We start from the raw sequence: 14,951 nt of genomic DNA on the forward strand, positions 1-14,951 counted from the left end.
AGATAAGGAGAATGGGTGAATCCAGGACTCAGGTGTGTTTATTAATGTTTTCTAATGGTTTGGAATGTCAGGTACTTCCCCTTGAATGCTGGTTTTTTCCTGGGTCAGGTCACCTGTTCAGGAGTACTGCTTTGTTTGGTTCTACCTGCCTGTTTTTGTCATTCTGACATGCCTATTATCATTGTCCTTGCCTGTGGAATATTCCTACTATGTCAGTAAAAACTAGAAACCTCCTGGAGATAGGTTCTTATTGTTCCCTTCTCACTACTTCTATTTCTTCCCCTTACTCTCCTTTGTTCTACATTTTCTTCCACTTAGTCTCTTCCACTCCTCCTTCTTCTCTGTGATCCTTCACTTTATTTCTTTCCCCTTGCATGAAAAATAAAGAAGATGCAGGGGTAATGTACTTTTTAACTTTATACTAAGATCCTTGCCTGCTGTAGATGTCCAATTTTGAGCACTGAGGGGGTACTGAGGCTGGTACTCAAGGTGCCCCGGTAGAGAGAAATACTACCCCATCTTTCTTCTTCCATTGTCCTTCCAGCACAAGGTGTGCCACAAATTAAAGCTGTGCTTTCTAGCTTCAAGGTCTAGATCAAAGTCGAGTGTCACCCGTTCTTACTATTTGGATCAATGGCATGTTGTCCTCTTCCCTGAAGGTCCAGATCACAACTGTGCCCTCCAATTTTGAATTATAGTTCATTCCTTATATAATAAAGTTGACAACCAAGATCAACTATCACAATCAATCCATTGTTAACTTGGCATACAATCATATCACCTTATTAATTTCCAAATGAAAATCAATAAGTGGGTTGCAATTATGAGTAAACATGACATAAGTATGTCAAATACAAATGACTGTATATTTAGAATATTGGCAACATCTCTTGGAGGATATCTTTCTAGTATCTCAAACTTACTTCTGATAACCGCAAATATCCTCTTAATTAATGTTGCAACATGCGATGAGGAAATTTAAAGGGCATAGAAATAACTTTACATACAGATTTTCAATAAAACACAACAGAAGCACTCATATCCATTAGAGTTCTCATTGCTGCAATAGTCACATGGCCTTAGATGGTATTTAGAACTGCCATACACTGCTGCCCATTCTGTATTTCTCACAACCTTTGCAAGCACTTCACAAGATCTTGGGTATATTCCTAGAGAAGTGACACATGCCTTCATTCCTGATGGATATGTGACCTTTGTCATACTTATTGGATTATACTGTTCTTCTTTCTCATTTATCTTAATGACAAGACCTGTTATCACAAGCAGATGCCCTAAAAGATCTCCTGCATTCCAGACATATTATACTTCTTATCTCTATACTGAAATACCATCCAATTTCCCCATGATAATCTGGATATATCACCCTGCCTAAGGTTGTTATTCTTTCTTTAGTCTGTTGAAAAATGTCCTTTTAGTCAATGAAGTTTTCCAATGTAGTCAACCTGCCAGTAGGATGGTGGCTGGTGATTCTAGTAATGGTGTCATATATGGGGCTAAGTTTTGGTCTCTGCTGGTGGGTGATATGGTAACTCAGCAGAAGTTGTAGCCAAGTCAGCCATGATGAGAGCAACTCCATGTTGTTGAACCCATGCCTATCTCCTATTTTGGTAATATGGCCACTTTTGTCATGGGCCCATTGGACACTGACAGGAATAACTGGGAAAAGAGGCTGACTGTACACAGAAGCACAGAAGAGTCACCCTGTCTACTTGAGTACTGAACTCCTCCTCAGCTGAATTCACCTTTCGATCAGCATTTACATGAAATACAAGGATCTTTATCCTCTTTTCCCATTTACAGAGATTATTCACATTTTCCTACCTCAGATGTCTTTTTTTTAAAGATTTATTTATTTATTATGTATACAACATTCCTTTCCTTCCATGTATGCTTGCATGCCAGAAGAGGGCCCCAGATCTCATTGTAGATGGCTGTGAGCCACCATGTGGTTGCTGGGAATTGAACTCATGACCTCTGGAAGAACAGTCAGCGCTCTTAACCTCTGAGCCATCTCTCCAGCTCCCTACCTCAGATGTCTTATCTCACCAATTTTCTAATCATGGCGTTTACTAGTCCCTCAGCATCCAGTCAAACCACTGGATAAAGTTCATCAATCAGTGCATTGCTAGTTGTAGATTAGGCCATTTCTCCTTCCAAATAAACCACATTAAAATGTTTATTGTTTGAATTTCAGCCCACTGTGAGCACTTCCTTTCACAAGCATTTTTCATGGTTGTCCCAGACAGGGATTGTAATCCTGCAGCTGCCTAATTCTGGGTGGTTCATGCATGATGTATTGAACCAACAGCCAGGGCCTACTCATCTCTTTTTCATTCAACCAATCACAGGGAATAGACTATAAGTGTATGCTTGACAGCAGAAGGCATTGTAACAGGAGCAGAAACTATTGGAAGTTGGCCATTTCTTCATGTAGCTTCCTTTTGTCTTCAGGACCTACATGGTCCTGATCTCTAATATACCACTTCCATTTGATAACAGGTTGCAGCTGTAAATGTTCTACTTTATAACTTGATAAATCCAGTAATACCCAGCTCATAATGGACATTTCACATCACTTGGTAAGGTGGTGACTGTAATGATTTAAGGCACATATGGTTGATACTCCTAGGTTCTAGGGGTCATGCAGGGGCAGACAAACACTCAGGCACCCGGGGATGTTAAAAGCACACTCCTGAATGATCTGTATATGTCTCAGCTAAGGCCTTGTCTGCTTGCATGAGCCCCATCTGCATGTGATGTAGCCATGTCAACCCCTGTGTGCATGCACTAGGCAGCTTTTAAAAGCTTGGTGAACCATCTTCCTCCTTTTCTCTGCACACTGACCTTCCAGGCCTGTGCACACCCCCTCTAATAAACTCCTAAGAGTGTTTGTTTTGTATTCTGTGTTTCTTTCTTGTTAAGAAAAAAAATCCCAAGAATGCGCAGCTCTGTCAGAAAAGAGTCCAATTAGGTGAAATCAAACCAAATCAAAAAAAAAAAAACAACAAAATTCCCATCATTTTATTAAGTAGAACACTATCTGGTTTCAGATCCCATGTGGGGGCGAGAGGACAGCAGAGAGCCCATGCAAATCCAGAACAACCTGTTTCTCCTCTAGGATCCCACCTAAATAAGCTGTGGAGGGGGGTCAGGACCTGGCATGCTGGTATTTGGAGTCCAGGCTAATGCAACTCCCAGGCCCAGGGGACTGGGATGGATGCCAGGGGCTGTAGGCTAAGCTCCAGACTTAACACTTGTCTCTTGTACCAAGTAATTTCAGTGACCCACTGTCAAATCTTCAGTTTTCCCAGTGAATTGAATTAATAGCATGTGCTTGCATTTTTTTATTGATATTTATTGAGCTCTACATTTTTCTCTGCTCCTCTTCCTGCCTCTCCCCACCACCTCCAAGCCTCCCCTCAAGGTCCCCATGCTCCCAATTTACACAAAAGATTTTTTCTTTTTATACTTTCTGCTTCCCATGTAGATTATATCTATGTAAGTCTCTTTTAGCATCCATGTTTTTGTCTAAGTTCTCTGGGATTGTGGTTTGTAGGCTGGTTTTCTTTGCTTTATTTTTAAAACCACCTATGAGTGAGTACATGTGAAACTCTTCCTGTGTCTTCCTATGTCTGGGTATGTTATTCAGATTTCTTATTTTCCTGAGTTGTGTGATTTTGTTTTGTTTGTGGACTATGTGGCAGCTGTGGTCTTCTGCCTAGTCAGCCTGCTCAGAGCAAATGCAGCTTGGTCTGAGATTAATAGAGATCATCATAACTGTTCCTCCAGAAGCACTGTATAGAGGGCTGTTAGGTGACTTTTCCTTGAAGTTTTCTGGTTTTGTGTTCTCTATCTTTTGTGTTTGTGAAAATTATGGTGCTGGTAAAGTTATCTTTTAGAATAAGCATCAAGTTTGATAATTGACTTTTCACAGTGTCATCTACTTGATTTTCAAGCAAGACCTTATGGTACAATATGAACATGCCAGGGGCATTTCTTTCCAACATTTGTCTAATTTACATTTGTTCCTACATAATTTTGAGGTGAGAATGTCCCTAAATGTCATTGTGGTTAGAAGTGAATTTGTTAATTGAGCATGCTTATGGAAAGAGAGAACATGGCATGAGCATGTTCAGACTCCCTATGTAAAATCTCCATGCTTCCATTGTTGAGGTAAAACACTGTTTTGAAAACAACTCCCATGTTTTTTGTATCTCCTGCAGGAAAGAAATTTTTTTCACATTCTTCTGCCTTGACTGTTGAAATGGCTATTTTTGGTAGTCAAAACTGACTACCTCTGGGATCATCTAGTACACAAAGAATTGTTTATACCTGAGAGAGATTTTACTTAAAGGTTTTGAAATGGGAAAATCCACCATTAATCTCTATAATTTGAGATGATCAGACCCATCTTATACTGCTTGGTGTCTGTGCACACTTATAACACCATCACTAATAAGCAGATGTGAGATTTTTTGAGGTTGAGACCAGTCTGGCCTACAAAATGTGTTCCACAACTACACAGAAAAATTCTGTCTTGAAATCTCCAAAAAAATCTAAATCAAACAATGACTATGAACCAACTTTAATCAGCATCTTGCATTCTGGTAGCAGCAGTCACATATAAAGTATTTTGAAGAAGAAAAGTCTCTTTTTGCTCTAGCATGCGCATTTTCAGACACCCTAAGTAAAATCCCATTCTTCCTTTGTTTACAGAAAACACTGCTTTGAAAATTTCTTCCTGCATTCCGTGCCTCCTGCAAGCAATAATTTTTTCTCATTTCTTTTGTCTTGGCTGTTGAAATGGCTATTTTTGGTAGTCAGACTGACTACCTCTGGGATTAACTAATACACAAAGCATACCTGAGAGAGATTTCACTTAAAGGTTTTGAAATGGGAAAATCTTCCATTAATCTGGATAGTTTGAGATAATAGGACCCACCTTTAGCTGCACATGCACACTTTTAACACTGTGACTCAACAGCCAGAGGTATGGAATCCTCACCCCTTATTCTCAAAGGGGCAAGAAGAAATTTCTTAGCAGAATGTTTTCCCGGAAGATAGTGGCCTTCCCCTCTCCCACCAAAGAGATTCCGATCGCAAGGTCACTTAGTTCAACCCAGCCAGCCACCTGGTACAGGCTGATAAAGATGGCCTAACTCAAGAACAGAATGGGAGGGAGCAAAAGTCCTTGTACCCATGCCAAAATAGCTTCAAAGATTCTCTTTGTTGTTACGTCTTTAAAGGTTACCCCAAGAGGATGTACAACTCCTCTCTACCTTGCTGTAAGGGGGATGGAGATGAGTTCCAAACATGTTTGTATTATGCTGATTAAACCTTGCTGATTACAGTCTGGGCCTCTCTAGTGGTCTCTCTCTGGGGATCATAATCTGGGCACAACAAGAGGCACTGGGGTTTTCTGAGTTTGAGACCAGTCTGGCCGACAGAATGAGTTCCACAACTACACAGAATAATCCAGTCTTGAAATCACCAAAACAAGAAAATCTGAATCAAACAAGACTATGATCTAACTTTAATTTTCTTACCTTCTGGCAGCAGCACTTACATATAAAGTATATTGAAGTAGAAAAGTCTCCTTTTTGTCACCTTGCTCTGCCTACCAAGCTCATTCCTTTATGAGTACTAGAGACTACTTCTTTGAAACTTTGGTGAATACTTAAAACCAGCTGAGACATCAAGCCTTGTGAGCTGAAAAACTACTGAATTCTTCTCTTGATCTTTGGGAAAAGGCTGAGAAACAATCTACTGGATTCTTCAATTGTCATTTAAAAGAAGATGTTTTTAGACAACCTGAAACACAGCTTGTGAGACATAATAATAAGCTCACTTTTTACATACATGTTGAGATTCATTCTACCTCTCCTGTTCATGTATAGAATCTTGAATACTGCAGTTGTATGTTTTATTCACCTGACCATGGAGAAAGATGTGCTGGCTAACAGTAGTGCTCATGAAGATATTCCTTCTAGCTCCATTATTCTCTACATATTCACATTTCCATGAACACTACTATTTTTATTATTATTCATTTTCCTGAAGTTTGCTTCGAATTTCAGTAATAAAACCCACAAAGCAAAGGAGCCATCATCCAGCCTTCTGATGGAGGAAAGACCAATATTCTTGTTTGAGATCTGGCTCCTGCTTTTCTCTTTTCTGTTGTGTGAAATCTCTGTGAAAACCTTGTAAAAAGTACCTTCAGTTCATCTGACCTTAGCATGAAGCCACAGCACAAACATCTTCTTTTGTGACCTCAAAATTGTCTTTAGCTGTTAATATTCTGGGCATTCTTTCCCCTGTGGGACAGGGAATCCCTGCACCCACCTAGGACAGCACAGTGCACAGTACAAGCTAGCTGGCCACGTTGTGTCCTGGAGGAATAAGGGAAAGTTCCTATGGAGTGCAGGATTTTGATGGCTTCTGCTTTGTAGCCAGGGGCAAGTGCTATTGAAATGCATATCTCAGCCAATCAAAAAAAGATCTTTGACTCAGGTGGACGAGTCAAACCTCTGTGCTGTCTCTTTTTTTTAAGTAATTTTATTAAATTATAAAAGTTTCCATTTATGCCCCTCTTCCCAACACCTTCCCACTCCCCCCCTCCCTCTCCTCCTCCCTCTTTGTCCCTAAGGTCAGTCAGGGTTTCAAGCCCTGTGGGAAGTTCAAGATTGTCCCCCCTCCCTCCAGGTCCAGGAAGGTGAGTATCCAAACAGACTGGATCCCAAAAATCCAGTATATGCAGAGGAAACTAGTCCCAGTGACATTGTCAATGGCTTCTCAGAAAGACTCCGGGCCAGCCACATTCAGAAAATCCGGCGACATTCAGAGAATCTGGTTGGATCACGTGCTCGTTCAGTCGCAGTCCAACTGCCCTTGGTAAACTCTCATTAGATCCGACCCCTTGTATCAGTGGGTGATAGCATCCCTCGCAGTCCTTCGTCATTTTCTTCGTCCTTCTGCTCCTCATTTGGACCTTGGGGGGCTCAGTCCGGTGCTCCAATGTGGGTCTCCGTCTGTATCGCCATCCATCGCCAGATGAAGGATCTATGGTGATAAGCAAAATATTCATCAGTATGGTTATGGGCCAAGGCTGGTTCAGGCACCCTCTCCTCTGTCCAGAGAACAATCTGGGGATCTCTCCTTGGACCTGGGATCCCATATATAATCAAGTTGCTGTCTCTTTAACTAGACTTCAGCCCTACGGAGTTGTTCTTGTCACTCAGGCTGCACTAGCCAATCAGGCCCTCCAGGTGACCTGCCAGTCAGAAGTCACGCAGGGCTCTTCCGGGCTTCCGCATTCAGACCGGACTTTGCAGAGGAGTTGGCGCCAGTGGTTTCGTGTGCTGCCGTGAAGTTATTGCTGCAGGGAGATGATGAACTGAGAGTTTTGGCAAGATGAGGAACCACAGCTTGGTGATCGTGGGGAATGCTGTCTCCAGATGGGGAGGAGCAGAGGGTGAGGTGCGGGAGACAGGATTTTGTGTCCTTTTGGGATCCATGTGGGAAACTGCCGCCAGATTCCCTGCATTGTAAAGTCCCTTGTGGTCCTGTTAATTCCTCGACCTAGGGACAGGCCTCTGAATAACTTTGCGCTTTTGGCTTAATCGGCTTAGAGAATTGGGAGCAGGGTGCTGTGTGTACAAACGTCTTTCTTCTCAACTACAACATGCCAAAGTCGCAGAAGTCTAGTTTATACAAGTTTATATACACTTCTCGATATTGAGCACTTTGCATTTAACCTTACGTACAATCTCCATTTATCTTTAACTATGTGGATGATATCAAGGCATCTCACCTGTTGGGTAGCACAGCACTTCTAAGCTGCAACATAGAAGAGTAGAATTGCTGATACAAAGGATTTGCCAATGCCTTGGAAAGAGTTCATTCTCACAAAGTAGAATTTAGCTGAGGAAGGACTGCCTCTAAATCACCCAAAAGTTAAATGTATTTTAATCAGGGCTGTTAGAGTTTAGGATGCTAGGGTACACATTGTTCAACTGGATTGTTCAGATACTTGGCCCCAAACCATTACAAAGAAGCCACCACTGATTTAAAACCAGACACCAGGCACATCCCCGTATCAAAGAACAACCTCAAGCAAGCCTTTCAAGGAGGCATTACAGGTTGGCATCCTAAGTGTGTGAAGTGATTTCTCAATGGAAAGGTATATTAATTCTAGAACAGTTGTATTTCCATCCTGTTAAAAAAAATAGTTTCTGAGACAAGTTCTCTTATGTTGACTCAAGTGGCCTTGCTCTGTTGCTGTCCATGGCAATGATCTTGCTGTCCTGTACATTACACTTTCAAAATTCCACAAAAAATATGATATTACCACCTCACAGTTTTAAAATTATGCATTTGAGTCATGTAGTTAACTATGCAATGCAGTTGCAGGGAAAGGATTTGCATATGGAGAATTCCTTCTATCTTCAGACCACAATAGGAGGAAGACTTTATTGAAGCTGGTGGAGACACAGTGCAAAAAGGAGAGGCTGGACTGAGGATAAAAACTTTTCCCCTTCAACAGTAGTTGAAGTTAGCTATGTGGAATCAGGTAGTTAATTGTAGATGCTCTATCAGTGTCCTGATTGACCACTGTTTGCAGTCCACAGACCAGCGCAACAAGGAATCTGGGAAAGGGACTGACCTTATCTTTAAACCTAATTGTTATATTTATAGTAGTTCATCTTAAATAGAAGTTGTGGCGCTGCTTAACAGGACTTTTCTCTATTAAGACATTGATCTTTAGAGAAAATACATGAGAAATTTTTAATGTGCTCTAATACAAATCCCTATTCTCTGGAGTACATGACCCTAAAGTCTATTTTAAGTTTTCAAAGTAGTTTTTGAGATAACAACTACATCATATTTACATTCTCCTTGCTGCCTCCATGCCCTAATATGCCTGGATTGTTTTATAATTCCTGATCTGTTTTTCATTAACAACCGTTACAAAGTAACCATAGTTACACAGTAACAGTAGTTACTATATGAATGTGACCTGTGTCTTTAGGATTTCCCATCTCTGAGCCAATGAATGACTGCACTGGAAAGTAACTATGTAACAGAATGTGCACACAGAGGACCCTGTGCTTTAGATGAGGAAGAGGATGTGCTCTAGGAGAGTGGGAAAATGTGTACTAAATACAAACTGTCTAAACTGGGGCCCTGTCTGCTGGGCTGGAAGGGCAGACATGGAAGGCCTGTGCTGTCTGAGTCATTTGATCTCTGATCCTCCTGTAGAGGAGCTACTAATATTGAGAGACCCAGCTTGGTGTCCCTTGCCAATGAGGGATTCTGGGAAGGGTTAGCAATCAAGAGTACTAGTGGCAGACAGTTTGTGAGTTCTTTTCATAATTCTCTTCTGTCTCTGCTGTAGGGAGTGGTAAGGAAGACCATAAGCTATCCCGTAACGAGTGGGGGGTGTTCAGAGCAGGTCTGTTGAACTGTCATTTCTGGTGGGACTTGGAAGTACCATGAGCTAGACTGTAGTTATGTTGGTCCATGTGGTTCATGTTGGCAGTGGCCCTTATTCTCTGAGCTTCTTTGTGTATGGAAATATTGGGGAAGGGGAGACTCTGAAGGCCTGGAATGGAAGGATATGATGCTGGATGTATCTGTCCAGAGTACACACACAGGCACTGCTTTTGTTGTACAGTGGGAAGAGAGATTAGAAAACTGAGGGTTTAGTTTCTAGAACTTCTGAATACTGCATTCCTATTATTTGTGTTATAAAGATTACAAATAATTTAGGACCTGGTAGAGCGATAGTTGAGTAGAATGCTTTTAACCTGGTGCTGCCACTAGCTGCAATGGTGTGATCCAGTGAAGCTCAGTTCCAGCGGACAAAAGGAGTTTCTGATGTACATAGATTTCTCAGGTGTGCATTGTGTTAGAAGGTAGATAGGGCACAATCCACATGTTCTGCTCTATGCCATGTAGCAGGAAGCAGATGTTAAATCATGTTATAGGTTGTTTTGGGCTTGAAAAAGATTAATTAGATTAACCCTTCATCAGGCATCATAAAATATATGCTCAGTTAGCAAAAAGGGGTATTAAGGCTTGCAGAGATATGTTACAGAATAGATTATTAACTCTTAAATTTTTAAATGCTAATAAAAAGGAAACAACAGGTGTGGGTAAACACTAGATAATAAAAAAGCCCTGCTAAATTAAACCAACCTGTATGTCTTAAAGATACATTCCATTCTGAATAAAAACCAAGATATGTATTAAGTTGGGGAATAAAGTTATAGAGACCACTTAAATCCTTAAAGATTAGTTTCAAACAAAAACATCTCTTGAGTAAAAGAGACAATAGTTCATCAGAGAGTATTATCATTCAATCTTTACTAATTCATAAGACTAGCAGATGTTTTCCTTTTGATTAAATATAATTTCCAAAAATAAAATTCCATAAAGTTAGGGTTAATGAAGAGTTTTGTGTTGTCTTTACAAAAGTATGAAAACATTGAACTAAGGAATCTAAAAACCACTAGACAACTGAGATATTTAAAAAATAACCCATCATCCAAATAAAATATCCCCGTCCAAAAGAATAAATTGGCCTAACTGTCAATTATTATAATCATGCTAGTTGTGTTTTCAAGGTGAAACAGAAAGACATTTTCTTTTCTTTTTTTTTTTTTAAAGACAGATTCCTCTGTGTTCCTTTGGCTTTCCTGGAACTCACTTTGTAGAACAGGCTGGCCTCAAACACAGTGAGATATATCTGCCTCTGCAATGAAAGTGCTGGGATTAATGGCATGCACCACTACAGCCTGGCAAAATTTATTTTAAGTAGAGAGGTGGTGTTGTTTTTTCATTTTAAATGTTGTTTGCTTTATACTTCCTGTTTACTCAGGTAATATTATATCCTTCTGGGTTCTCTGATGGAGCTAAAGATTCGATAATTGTAATTATGCATGTTAACAAATTTAAACAAATGACATAAAATGTATAAAGTATATAAGGCTAAGAGACATAGAAAGATTATTTAAGGTTGGTAAGTTTAGGATAAAAAGTATTTAATGTACAACACCTTGGGCTTACTAAGATAGGATAGATGATCAAACATTTTCTCTAAATTTACCAAATGCAAATGGATTGGACATTGTTAGTATAATTCTTCAATGTATATATTATATATAGTTATTTTATTTAGTGTATATAGCTTTACTGTGTTAGTTAAAGCCTTCACTTTTTAATTAGACAAATAGGGAAATGTGTGATATTTTGATTATATTCTGATAATAAAGCTTGCTTAGAGTCACAGCATAGTTAATTGCTACCTGACCAAAAATTACCATAGAGGTTTGGAGGACTCCGGACAGATAGGAGTCAGGACTACTAAGGCAGGCCTGGGAGGACATTAACACTTTACTAACATGGAGAAATTGAAGAGGTGGTAGTCACTATTTGCTGGTCAACTGCTTCTCTGATCTTTCAGTTTCTCACCCTGCTGTCTGACTCCTGATTTCTCATATTTAATGTCAGTTGTATTAATGCTTCAGCATGAATAGAACTTTCTAAGCCCTTTGAAAATGAAGCCCATGTACCTGAGATAGAGCCACAGGATTTGTCATTTTACCCTGCTGAATTTTCATCTTTTCTTGATCCAATCTTCCCTCAGTTTTTCTCATTTCTCTCTTTCATTTGCCTTTTATTTATTCTTCTTTCATACTGACTGCAGTGTTTCCTCCCAGCTTTGCTCTCTGTCCCAACCTTCCCCCAAATCTCTCTTCTTTGTTTAACTTTTGAGAAGAGCAGGTCTCTCTTACATATCAACCAAACATGGTGTCTTAATTAGGGTTTCTTTTGTTGTGATGAAACACGATGGTCTATACGCAAGATTGGGAGAAAAGGATTAATTTGGCTTATACTGCCACATTGTTGTTCACTATTTCAGGATGTCAGCGAAGGAACTTAAAGAGGGCAGGATCCTTAATAGATTTTTGTATGTTGATCCATCCTTGCATCTATGGGATGAAGCTGGCTTCATCATGGTAGATGATTTTTTTGATGTGTTCTTGGATTTGATTTGCTGGTATTTTATTGAGTATTTTTTCATCTATGTTCATCAGTAAGATGGGTCTGGAATTCTCTTTCTTGGTTGAATCTTTGTGTGGTTTGGTATAAGGGTAACTGTAGCTTCATAAAAGGGGTTTGGCAATCTTACTTCTGTTTCCATTATGTGGAACCCTTTGAGGAGTATAGTTATTAGTTCTTAGTTCTGAAAGAATTCTGAACTGAAACTCTTTTGCCATAGGCTTTTTTAGTTGGTAGGCATCTGATGACTTCTTCTCTTTCCTTGCTAAATAAAGCTGATTTGAATTATTCATCTGGTCGTGATTTAATTTTGGTATTTTATTGACTTCTGCCCTCAATTTGATTATTTCCTATGCTCTACTCCTCCTGGGTGAGTCAGCTTGTTTTTGTTCTAGAGCTTTCAGGTGTGCTGTTTAAGTCACTGGTGTGAGTTTCCTCCACTTTCTTTATGTAGGCACTTAGTGCTGTGAACTTTCATCCTAGCACTGCTTTCATAGTGTCTCATAGATTTGAGTATTCTGTGCCATCATTTTTGTTGAATTCTACAAAGTCTTTAATTTCTTTCTTTATTTCTTCCTTGACCTAGGGGTGGTTTAATAGAGCACTGTTCAATTTCCATGAGATTTTAGGCTTTCTGTGATTAGTGCTGTTAAATCCTAACTTTAAAACATGGTGACCTGATCAGACACAGGGCGTTATTCCATTTCTTTGTGTGTGTCTAGGTTTGCTTTGTTACCACGTGTGTGGTCCATTTTAGAGAAGGTTCCACGAGGTGCTGAGAAGAAGGTATATTCTTCTGTGTTTGGGTGGAATGATCTGTAGATGTCTGTTGAGTCTATTTAAATCAAGACATCTGTTAGTTTTCTCATTTCTCTGTTAAGTTTCTGTCTGGATGACCTGTTCACTGGGGAGAGTGGGACATTGAAGTCTCCTACTATTCTTGTATGGAATTTGATGTGCAATTTAAGCTTTAGTAATGTTTCTTTTACATGTGTGGGTATTCTTATATTATGGGCTTAGATGTTCAGGATTGATACTTCATCTTGATGTATTGTTTCTGTTATGGGTATGAAGTGTCCTTCTTCATCTATTCTGATTGGTTTTACTTTGAAGTCTATTTTGTTCGCTATTAGGATACCTACACTTGTGTGCTGCTTAGGTCCATTTGATTTGAAAATCTTTTTCCAACACTTTATTCTTCAGCAATGTTTGTCTTTGAGGTTTAGGTGTGTTTCTTTTATAAAGCAAAAGGATGGATCCTGCTTTTGTATCCATTTTCTTAGCTTGTGCCATTTTATAGGTTAATCGAGTCTGTTGATATTAAGAGATGTAAATAACGAGTGATTGCTAGTTCCTGGTATTTTTCAGAAGTGGTGTTTGTGTGTTTCCCTTCTTTAGGGTTTGTGGGTGTGGAGATATCTCTTGCCTGTGTTTACAGTTAGCTTCCTTGGGTTGAAGTTTTCCCTCTAGTACTTTCTGTATGACTGGATTTGTGGATAGGTATTGTTTAAATCTGGTTTTGCCATGGAATATCTTGTTTTCTCCATTGATGGTGGTTGAAAGCTTTGGTGGATCTGGTGTTTGTGTCTTTTTTTTGTCTCCAGCACATATGTCCAGGGCATTCTTGGTTTCATGGTTTCCATGGAGAATTCGGGTGTTATTCTGATAGGTCTGCCTTCATATTATACTTGATCATTATCTTTTTCAGCTCTTAATATTCTTTCTTCATTCTCTATGTTTTGCATTTTGATCATTATATGTTCGGGGTGGGGGCTTCTTTTTGGTCCAGTCTATTTGGTGTTCTCTAAGCTTCTTGTACCTTCATAAGGATATTCTTTTTTGGTTTGGGAAAGTTTTTTTCTATGATTTTTTTAGTTTCTGTGCCTTTGAGTTGCTGTTGTTCTCTTTCTTCTATCCCTGTTATTCTTAGGGTTTAATGGTTTTCATGGTGTCCCAGATTTCCAGGATGTTTTGTGTAATGAATTTGTTGGAGTTATTGTTTTCTTTCACCAATGAATCTCTTTCCTCTATAGTATAATCAGCATCTGAGATCCTCTCTTCTATCTCTTGTATTCTGTTGGTTACACTTCCTGCTGTAGTTCCCGTTCGTTTACCCAGATTTTCCATATACAGAATTCTCTTCATTTGTGTTTACTTTATTGCCTCTATTTCAGTCAAGTCTTGAGCTGTTTGAATCATCTGTTTGATTGTTTTTTCTTGTTTTCTTTGAGAGATTTATTGATGTCTTCCAATTTTTTGTTTGTTTTTTCCTTGCTTTCATTAAGGGAATTTTTATTTCCTTCATCATCCTCCTATAGTTACATTGGGGACCCCATCATCCTCACAAAGTTACATTGAAAATCATTTTCTTTTGCTTCTCCAGGGTTAGGATGATTAAGTCTTCCTGTTGTTTGATCACTGGGTTCTGGTGTTACCATATTGCTTTCTATGTTGTTGGATGACTTCTTGCATTGACACCTACCCATCTCATCCTTCAATTGGTGACAGCAGTGTCTTTGCCTCTTGGTCCAATCCTTAACATGGTTGTTTGTGTCTTTGTGACCTGTTCTTGACCAACTCTGTGTTTCAGAGAGCCATGCCACTGAGGTCTGTCTTTGCACTCTCTCTTAGTCTGCACTTAGTCCAGTCTGTGAAGTTACATCTTGTGCTTCAGGGTCCCTGTCTTGGTCCACCCTGTGAAGCTGGATCTTGTGTTTTAATGTTCCTCTGAAGTTGCAAGGGGCTGGGAGGTAGCATGGGAGGTTTTGGTGGTGGAGTGAGGCTTGTTGCTTTCAGGGTCTGATGGATGGTGTGGGAGTGTTTGAGCAGCATACCTGGAGAAACTTGCCTGTTGGCAGGTAGTGTTT

At 39.6% G+C, this 14,951-nt stretch overlaps 1 protein-coding gene across 1 annotated transcript in view; it reads left to right on the forward strand.

Moving 5' to 3' along the window:
- Positions 1-7,347: 7,347 nt before the first annotated feature.
- Positions 7,348-14,951, forward strand: part of LOC148117648 (uncharacterized) — a 39,176-nt gene continuing 31,572 nt past the window's right edge. The window contains exon 1 of the mRNA XM_087902263.1: positions 7,348-7,449. Coding sequence (XP_087758389.1) covers positions 7,432-7,449 — 18 coding nt within the window. The 5' untranslated portion in view covers positions 7,348-7,431. The remainder of the gene's footprint in view (positions 7,450-14,951) is intronic.

This window comes from Myodes glareolus, chromosome 27 (genome assembly GCF_982192425.1).
Source record: "Myodes glareolus chromosome 27, mMyoGla1.1, whole genome shotgun sequence".
NCBI classification, from domain to species: Eukaryota; Metazoa; Chordata; class Mammalia; order Rodentia; family Cricetidae; genus Myodes; species Myodes glareolus.